Source organism: Montipora foliosa, chromosome 13 (assembly GCF_036669935.1).
Source record: "Montipora foliosa isolate CH-2021 chromosome 13, ASM3666993v2, whole genome shotgun sequence".
Taxonomy (NCBI): Eukaryota; Metazoa; Cnidaria; class Anthozoa; order Scleractinia; family Acroporidae; genus Montipora; species Montipora foliosa.
In genome coordinates this window covers 37,119,759-37,129,971 of record NC_090881.1, presented here as the reverse complement: position 1 = coordinate 37,129,971, position 10,213 = coordinate 37,119,759, and the positions used below count along the sequence as shown (strand labels likewise).

Here is a 10,213-nt window from a genome sequence, read left to right as displayed (position 1 = left end):
CTCGATTGAAACTCGCTCTGTTATGCTTGAAAAAAATATTTGACTGTACTTTCAGTCACACATGGGAATCCTACTTTATCCTTTTTCTGCATTTGCTAATCAGGGTCAGTTCTGTTGTTCACGAAAGATAACCAAAGAAACACCTTAAAGGAGAACTGAAGGCCAAAATCAGCAATTTTTCCAACAATGTTTTTTGGAAAGCCTAACATAGTAAGTGTGTGGGATTATTTCTCTCGTTTTCTGTTTTTTGCGAGAAAATTACGTTCGAAGTTGACTTTCCCGCGTTTTCGCGGCCTTTTCAGTGCGGGCTCAAAAACTAAATCAGCACCCTGCTGTGACGTATGATATTCGGAACAGAGATTTCGTAATGAATAGAAATGAGTGCTGCTTTGGATATTTTTCTTCGTTGTTTTGCTGTTTCTTCGCAGACTCAATATTCGCAACAAACATCAGTCAAAAACGCTGCTTCCAGATGGGGCGCTCTCGCATGTCTGCCCCATATGATATGTCATAAGCTGCAAAAATGACCGCTGATTCCTCCATTCTGAGCCGCAATGCTGATGGCCCAAAATCGGATAAAAACATTTTTTTTAGGTGGAAAAACGATGGATATACCAGAAAAAGTTGAAAAATTGTTGTGCATGATCTTACGTGCAACTGAAAAATGCTTTTTTGCCTTCAGTTCCACTTTAACTACTGTAGTTGCAAGTTATGTCGTTGGCCCGCTTATGGAGCCATTGTTTTCTTTTAAAAAATACAACACTGAAAACGGAGCTGAAGATTTAGTGGTACACAGACTTGCGGGTGGGTGTGTTTTTAGACATTGTAGACATACTGGAGAAAAACAAAAAAATCGAAAACTGGTTTTTGATATTTTTATGCAGCAATCCATTAACTTTTTAGATGTTAACTTTGTAGATGCCCTGGTGTAATTGATGTGAAATGTAAAACTGTATTTTTAGGCACCTCCAGTCTGAAGAAGTTGATCAGAACAAATCTTGGGTTATATTGTACTTTGCTTGGAATAAAGCTATTTTTTCCATGTTTAACAGAAAACACCTATTATCTTCTTGAAATGACACCTCCCCAACAGGTTACCAAACAATAGAGGCAACCACAATGCATAATTAATCCACTGGCAGCACAAGGAAAGTTTGAGAAACAAGTAGATGACACCCAAATATTTTTTTTCATTGCTGAAACGGCTTTGTCTTTTTGTCTTTATAGAACAATAGTTTTTATTGCATAAGCCAATATTGCAAACAATTTAGCTCTAATTTGCTAAAAAGGCTGAGTTCCTTTAAAGTGTTAATAAAAAATAGTTTCCTTTCATTATTGTTTAAAAAAACTGGTTTCTTTGTGCACTCTTTATGTATCAATAATAATTTTAATTTTCAAAACCTTGTGATGATTCTCTTTGGGTGGGGTCTCCACTCACCTGGTTCTCCAACTAACAGGGCCACAGAAGAAAAAAGCAGTGATGACAGGAGTGAAAATAACTCTGAACCTGCTATTTTGCGGACGTGGAGACATCGTCGATTGATTCACCTGGGCTATCAAGGTCCACTTCTGAGGATGACACTTTAGAGCCTTATTCTAGAGGTGATCAAATCAGTTGTTACCCATTTTGCACTTACATAGTGATCCACCTTGAAATGTTATGATTAACTGTAACACTCACTCCTTTCCTCCAACAGAAAAAACTCAAGCATCAGCCCACCAGAGCATTTCATCCATTGTCAAGGGTGCATTTGCTGAAATGGGACAATGCAGAGAATCAGACAAAACATAGAAGGCGTGAAACAAAGAGTACAGTTTGAATACTCGAAGACAGCCACTTTGATTCTAGTCTACCTGAGGTGGTAAAAGGTCTGAATTATGCACTTGCTTTCCAACTGGCTACGGGAAGCGAAAACATCCCACGTCATCTGCACACGGCAAATGAAGGTTTCTGGCTTCGAGAGAGAGCATAATATGTCAGCCAACAATATCATTTTGCAGTTATCCAGTTGGGCTGATAGAGAGCAGCCTTGTCAAAAACAACAATGATCACACATTAAGGATTGTTGCTTCTAAACCGTCGAACCAACTAAATGAAGGTACAACTAATGCATGAATGAAGCAACACTTTCTTACATTGCTCCTGTTTTGCTTAGAAATACCCACAACCCCAGCATCCTCAAATGACTCGGTAAACATGATGATAAGAAATTTGCTGCAAAAGTTTAAGCAATAGATGGTGCAGAACTTCTACAACAACCTGTCTCAAGTCATATCCAAAATTGAGGACGTAACTGTTAAAACAGATGGAAAGAATTTTCTTTGCTTTCTTTCATCCTCTTGCCTTAATGTTGTGGTATGTCACCCGTTACAGTTCTGTGCAAAATGTTTCACCGTTCTCTTTAGGAGTAAGTTTTGTATGGGCATCAGTCCTTCTCCACATTAACCCCTTATTAAATAGTGTGTTTTTTCTATTATATTCACTAAGTTGTTAAACAAAATATAAGTAAACCTTTGTTTGTTGTATTTTACAGTGCGACGCGCCTTACCGTGGCCACCCAACAAAGTTTTTTACAAATTTTCCGCCAAGAAGGATGTGCGAATTTGATTGACAGTCACGCCTCCTGTAAAGTTCGCAGAGCTGTAAGTTGAATACCATTGCATGGATTGTTGAGTTGACGTATTTACACGCAATTGTCAAATGTGAAAGTTTTTTGGGTGGCCACGGTAAGGCACGTTGCACTGTAAAGCCCTCGACAGGGGCTTTTTTCGCTTGATAACTTAGTTGGTTTGGATAAAACAGGACCATTGCAGGGAAAAAGTGGAATTTTCCCTTCTTCTTAAATTCAGATATTTTTGCTGGGGTTTGTACTCAAATGCCTATTGAGAAGGCCATAAAGTGAAGTGGAAATCATCCGACATGTCAGTGAAACAACTTCGTTCACATACACATTGTGACTTGTGGGTATTTACCTCTGCATTCCGACCAACGAGAAAGACCTTATTTGTTTATGTAAGTGAAACTCCTCATTGCGATTACTTGTTCAGTATGCATCAGAAGATTCAGTTTTTGTGGCATTCTTGTAGTTTTGTTTTGAACTTTGTTACCATTAAATGATAAAGGTTTTCTTATATCTCGTTTTTATTGGTTTGGCCTTACTGGGCTACATGTTTTCAAGTGTTTTATCAGATAGGCGTACGTTTACGAAATTCTACACTGAAAGCAGTATAATGTACTCTTTACATAATATGAAATGCCTCGCGTTTTGTTAGTTTGCAGACAGGAGGGATGCCTTACCCCACAATTATTTTTTTCGAGGATGAAGACACTGAATCGCAAATACGCTGCTGGAAATGGAATAGAAGTGAAAAACATTCATTGAAATTCACAGAAAGGCTGGAAGCAGACAAGCTACCTCCAGGTATGACACACCTGTGATCTTTTATACTGCTATTAACTTGTTAATACATGAACGAAGGGTAGGTGCCATTTTGCAAATAAGGCGATTAGCAAAGCTAGCGAATTGGCAAGAGTTAACCATGGCAACCTAACCACGGGTTGCAGGATGGAATGTGAGCGATCAGAAACAATTTGTCTTGTCAACGGCTGACCATTAGCAAACAAAAATAAGGGCCTGGACGACTGCCCCGTGGAGACAAGTACTGCCATACTTACCGTGGCAAGAGGAAAGCCCTGCAAAAACATCCCATGTTTTGGCTTCAGCTGCTCGTATCTCAAAAACGAACTCGGTGACCGCCATTTTTTCATCAGCAGTGCAGAATAAAACTTTCTGCAAAGTTTAAAAAAATCTGTGGAGCGGATTCAGAGCCACCTTAACTAATTGAAAATTTAAGCTCTGAATCCGCTCCACAGAATTTCTTAAAACTTTGCAGAGAGTTTCATCTCGGCCTACTGATCACGTTCGTGCAATAAAAAAATTGGGATCACCGCATTCGTTTTTCAGATATGACCAACTAAAGCCAAAATATAGGGTGTTTTGCAAGGCTTTCCTGTTGCCATTGTAACTTGTTACGTCACAACAATGACTGCATCTTGTTCAGCAATAACTGATGTTTAACATGGTACTATAACATTGCTTTTACGTGATAAAGTGTTATAATGTTAATCCTTCTAACAACAAGGTCTCTTGAAAGTGTTGAAACTGGTTTGAGCCACCTTAAGGACGACACGGTAAACTTTGCTGACCTCAGGAAACCAAAATAGGCCGAGATACAGGCGGCCCAAAACATACAATCATCATAGCGTGAGAGAAGTAAGGCTGAACGAACGATTCTTTAGCACTTCAGGGGAGTCAGGAAGTCGCTGTGAGGTGGAAGAGCAGCCCTGTTGATGACTTAATGGAGCATGAGGCAATTCTGTAATGGGTCCTGCAAAAGCCTGATCAATATGAAGAGAGCGGACGCCGGAAAGGTACACATTTATTGAGGAAAAACGCATGGACTCAGCAAGAATTGTGGCAAACAAACACAGCGTCCAATCATCAGTTGGGCACGGTATCCCACTGTAAGATAAACGACCCGATTGAAAGCAGCATGGATTGAGATAAGCCGTCTGATAAATGAACAAGCACCGACTGTCTATAGATCTGGAATAAGGGAGAACACCAGCTGAGCAGGAATCTGTGTTTAGGAGCTTTTTGGCATTGGGAGCCAGGGACCTGAACATCTTTAAGTGGAAACGAGATAAAGCGTCAGCTATTCCGTAATTGACTCTTGCCACATACTTTGCTCCAAAGGAGAAAGCAAACTGGGATGCCACCTGGAGCAAGCTGCGAAGAAGGTGCATAATCGCTGTGTCCCGCGACTCATTATCAACTCTAAAAAGGATATGCTGTCGATCCCATCGATGACCCCGAACATGGGCACTTAGAACCACAGGGCACAATTCTTTGTAAGCAATGGATAAACTAGCCTGTTGAGGGAGCCAGCGACCATTAAACCGTTCAGACTCCAAGAAGGCCCCAAAACCTAAGGAACCAGACGCGTCCGAACCAACAACCACAGCTGGGGCGGCTGTAGTGAAGGTAGGAGAAAGAAGCTTATCCCATTCCATTGCTTGAAGAATTCTAGCCACCAGAGCAGGCCTTTCTTGAACTCTGCATTCAAGCGGATTAGGTGATTGTCATTTCTAAAACAGCGTAGTAAATCAATCATCCTGCAAAGGAAGGTACGTCCAGGCCAAACCTCTTTACAAGGTATGATGTAGAGAATGATACATTGCAAAGTTTGTTTTTATGGGTAGTCATGGACAATTTGTCATCAGTAAAAGAACCAAGGTTCTTAACAACACACGATCTCCCCACGGTGAAATTTCCCATCTTATTGAAGAAATATCAAGTTAAGACAATTTCTCTCGGGTTCCTATGAAAAGAATTCAGTTTTATCATCATTTAGAAGCAGCTTGTTATGTTCCATCCATGAACGGATATCATTTATACAGTTTTTCATCGCGGTTATGGCATCTTTTTGGCTTGCCTATTCATCAGGCTTAAAGGCACAGCTGAGAGATACAGCTGAGAGTCATCAGCATTACAGTGAGCATTTGGGAGGTGGTGTTCAACTACGTGAAAGAGTTTGGAGGAATAAATGATGTACGATAGAGGACCAAGACAGGACCGTTGTGGAACACCCCAATCAACAACAAAACTATCAGAGAGAGGGTTAGAGAGAGAGTGTTACAGTATCTTCTGTGTAACGTACAAAAGATCAGACCAAGCGTCTTAATTCCTCCATTCGCGCATAACCACAATTCTCTGCGTCTTTGATCTTAACACAATCACAATTCGTTGCAATTCGAAGAAAAATGTGCCCTTCTCCCGATTAGACAGCTGCCTCGTTCGTTCGCTTCAGGCTCACTACTAGGCTTCCTTTCGTTACTGCTCAAGTAACATTAATTAATGACTGCAATGATCAGCATCTTAACTTGAATCTCCCCGCAGTTCAAATAAATATGGCTCTCGGAAAAAAAATTGTGAGTCAGTAAAGTGATGACTGACTTTGCAACAAACACAACATTTAACATGTTCGTGGTGAACCAAGGAATCCACCGATAGACTCAGGGTCTAGTGGAACAGGCAAACTTTTGCAGTTTAATTAAAGAAAAGCACTTGTCACGTTAAAAAAGAAAGAGAAAAAATCGAATGTATTAGCAGCACAGAAGTTCAACCCATCACGGCAGTTAGTCTTTCCGCCAAAGTCAAACTGCTGCTAACAGAGAAGAAGTGAAAGAAGCTGACAACCAAATTGATAAACAGGTTACAATATCAGGCAAAAGAAAACTATTGCAAGAAAAAGTATGCAAACTACAAAGACAATATAACAAAAAAATGAAAAAGGAAGGCCCAAAAAGCAGAAGTTCGAACTTCAAGATTATGTGGCACTGAAATTAAAAAAGAGGACATTACAAGTAAACGCCTCTTAATCTAAATGTACTGCTTGCTCAAATTGAAGATCACGTGGCTCGAATTAGACCATGGTCACGCTTGTCACGTCACAGTTCTGATTATTAATTCAATGTTAGCAAAAGATCGAGCAAGGAGTAATGATAACTAAGTATGTATGTTTCAGTATTTTATTATTCCTTTGAACATGATATTTTGGTATTGTCGACCTCTGCACTCCTTAGGGGATTCAGCCATGAACGATGCCCTTTTCAAAACCCCTGAGATAGAAAAGCAGAATTGGTTACCATGCACAGTGTGCCAAACCCTAACCATGATGCTAACCATTTAAAATCAGTGCTTAGACTTAATAATAACCATTGGGATTTTATAGACTAGCTCATGAAACATTTACGCTAACCACACCCCCTCTTACTTCCAGCACAGAGTTAGTTACTACTATACACGTACATGCTAATAACTGATGGATTTTTGTTGATTTTTAAACTACTTTCATTTTCACCCTAGGTTAGAATTATTATGACCTACAATACTCGTTTCCCCCTCCTCCAATGTTGATTTTCACAGCTACTAGCAGTCGCCCGAAAAATCCTGACACAACATTGAATTGTGGGGAGGGGTGTGGTATAAGCTACGATCTTGTAAAACGATGATTCTAGACCATTCGCTCAATGTCCCAACTAAATATGTCTAGCATTGTAGGTCAAAATCATTTTTTTTTTTAAACCTGAATTTAAATTTAACATGTATAGTGTTTTCACTGTCACGCAATAAAAAAGAAAATCCGAAACCGTGCTAAGGAAGAAGCCAAGAAAATGAAATGTTACAAAAGACTAATAAAAAAATAACTCCTCCAAGTCTCAAGTCTGTTTGGTGCATCGTTTCTAAGTTATTTGCCGAGACATTTCACTCATTTTTACTGGGCTTGTCCTGAGCACCATACAGCATACGTCCTTAGCAGTATATATAGTTTATGCCCTGCGTTCTGCCTTGCATCCATTGCACTTGCAGTAGCTGTAGTTGTTGCAGTAGTTGTAACTTCAGAACACGTAATAGATATTTCAGGAGCTGCGTTAGCCGTAGTACCTGTATTACCTGTAATAGCTGTAGAACCGGTAGTTGTTGTAGTTGATGTACCGTAAAATTCCGAAAATAAGCCCCTCCATGTATAAGCTCCTCCAAATGTAAGCCCCCCAAAGTAGTAACGCAAAAAACCCTCCGTTAAGTCACCCTTCCAAATATAAGCCCCTCGGGAGCTTGTACTTGGAAAATTGCCTTCAAATACAAAGTAAAACAAAGCAAAAACGGTAAATTTACTTCCAACTATAGGGCCAGCCCAATCGATTTGGAAACGCAAATTTCCCTCAGTAGATAAGCCCCTCCAAATATAAGCCCCCTCGAAAAGGGCCTAACCGCCTTTGAACATATAAGCCCCGAGGCGTATTTTCGGAATTTTACTTTTTGCAACTACCGACCGTTACTACTGAAATTACAGCCACTACAGCTACTACCGCTGCTGTAGCTGTAGCTGATGTAGTAGCAGTAGTACTGGTACGTCCTGTAGAAGCTGTAGTTGATGTAGTAGCTGTAGTACGGGTAGCAGCTGTAGTAGCTGTAGTTGATGTAGTAGCTGCAGTACCAGTAGTTGCTGCAGTCGATGTAATTGATGTAGTAGCTGTAGTATCAGTACTGCCGGTAGTTACTGTAGTTGATGTAGTGGCTGTAGTACTAGTGGTTGCTGTAGCAGCTGTATTTGCTGTAGTTGATGTAGTAGCTATAGTACTGTAGCTGTAGTTCCAGTAGTTGCTGTAGTAGCTGAACATGTAGTTGATTTAGTAGCTGTAGTACCGGTTTTTGATGTAGTAGCGGTAATATTGTAATTGCTGTAACAGCTGTAGTTGATGTAGTAGCTGTAGTAACTATAGCATCTGCAGTTTCTATAGCATCTTTAGTATCTGCAGTGTCTGTCATATTTGTAGTATCTGTAGTACCTGTGAGACATGAAGTAGCTATAGCATATGCAGTAGGTGTAGTAGCTGTAGTAGGCATTCCATTGGTAGCAGCCGTAACAGCTTGAACATCAGTAGTAGCTGTAGTATTTGTGGTGTTTTAAAAAGCTGTAAAAGAGAATACAGTTGAGCTCATCGCAAGGAGCAACAGAAGTCGACAACTGTCACGACACCAGACCTGGGCTGTGCGACAGCAAATGTAGATCGTATTCTGGATCCTGTCTTCCTTCCTTTTTCGAGGAAGTGTTATTTCATATGTGTAGCAAACCTCTTAAAGCCGTAATTGGTTCACTTGGCAATGTGATGCCGAAACGTTAACAGCTCAGCCTCAGTCCTTAATACACTTATGTTTCACTAATACTCACAAAAAAAGTATTTAAATTAGGAAGAATACCGTTCAGTATTAGCGACTCCAGATACTAAAGGCAATTCATGTTCTGTGAGAAATACATGAAAGATATTATGCATCATCAAATGGGAACTCGCAAAAACCCGAGGCCCATCTGGGCCTAAGATTTTTCCGAGTTCCCATTTGATAATGCATAATATTTTTCATGTAATTCATGTTCTACAGATGATAAAGATGCTACAAACACCACAGCTGGTACTTCAGCTTCTACAAGTACTACAGACTGATACTATAGCAACTACAGATGCTTCAATAACTATACAGAAACTGTTCAAGAATGTTTAGGTTTTCTTTTACTATTTGTGAGCGTAGTTGAAATTTGGGCGCGAGATATTTTTTGAACATTTATACGTCAGCCAGGTCGCGGTTACAAAAGATTCGTGTATCTTTTTGTTTTGGACGAGAGTCTTATTTTGAAGACGTTTTGTGCATGTTTTTGTAGTCCGAGATTTGTAACTAAAAACTTATTTTTGCTCGGAAAAGACAGTTCCAGTTTTGGGAACAGAAACTACAGGTACTACAACTACTACTACAGGTGCTACAGCCACTAGGGCTACTACAGCTACTACTGCAATTACAGCTACTACAGGAACTACCGGTACTACAGCAACTACAGCCACTCAGCTGCTACAGCTACAACTGCAATTATAGCTACCACAGCTACTACAGGTGCTACAGCTACCGGTACTTGGCTACTACAGCTACCTCAGGTACTACAGCTACTACTGCAACTACAGCTACCATAGGAACTACCGGTACTACTGCAACTACAGCCACTCAGCTACTACAGCTGCTGCAGCTACAACTGCAATTATAGCTACCACAGCTATTACAGGTGCAACAGGTACTACAGTTACTCAACTCCCAGTACTACAGCAACTACATCAACTACAGCTTCAACAGCTACTTAAGCAACTACCAGTACTACAGGAACTACCGATACTACAGCAATTAAAGCTACTACTGGTACTACAGTACTACAGCCACTACAGGAACTACCGGTACTACAGCAATTACGGCTGCTATAACTACTACTGGTACTGCATTAACTACTGCTACTATAGTACTTCGAGGAACTACCGGTACTACTGCAACTACAGCCACTCAGCTACTGCAGCTGCTACAGCTACAACTGCAATATACTTCATCCAAGTATATTATATACTCAGAGAAGCAAGGATGGCACAGTCGGTTAGTGCGCGGCCTTTGTGCAAGAGGTCTTGAGTTCGATTCCCGGATCTCGCATTCTTGTTTCGACTTTTCCGTGTAACTAATTAGCTTTAAATACCCGTAAAACGGAGCACTGATGGAGATGGGAGAGTAAAATGAGCGCACCGTCAACCTCAGGTTTGTCAGTAATTAAATTTACTGTT

The 10,213-nt window shown here is 40.4% G+C and overlaps 1 protein-coding gene across 1 annotated transcript in view; it reads left to right on the top strand.

Moving 5' to 3' along the window:
* The first annotated feature begins 1,982 nt into the window (after positions 1-1,982).
* LOC137982506 (NLR family CARD domain-containing protein 3-like) overlaps positions 1,983-10,213 on the top strand; it is a 17,738-nt gene continuing 9,507 nt past the window's right edge. Inside the window, exons 1-3 of the mRNA XM_068829600.1 lie at positions 1,983-2,099; positions 2,851-3,013; positions 3,274-3,422. Of these exons, the coding sequence (XP_068685701.1) occupies positions 3,290-3,422 (133 nt within the window). The 5' untranslated portion in view covers positions 1,983-2,099; positions 2,851-3,013; positions 3,274-3,289. The remainder of the gene's footprint in view (positions 2,100-2,850; positions 3,014-3,273; positions 3,423-10,213) is intronic.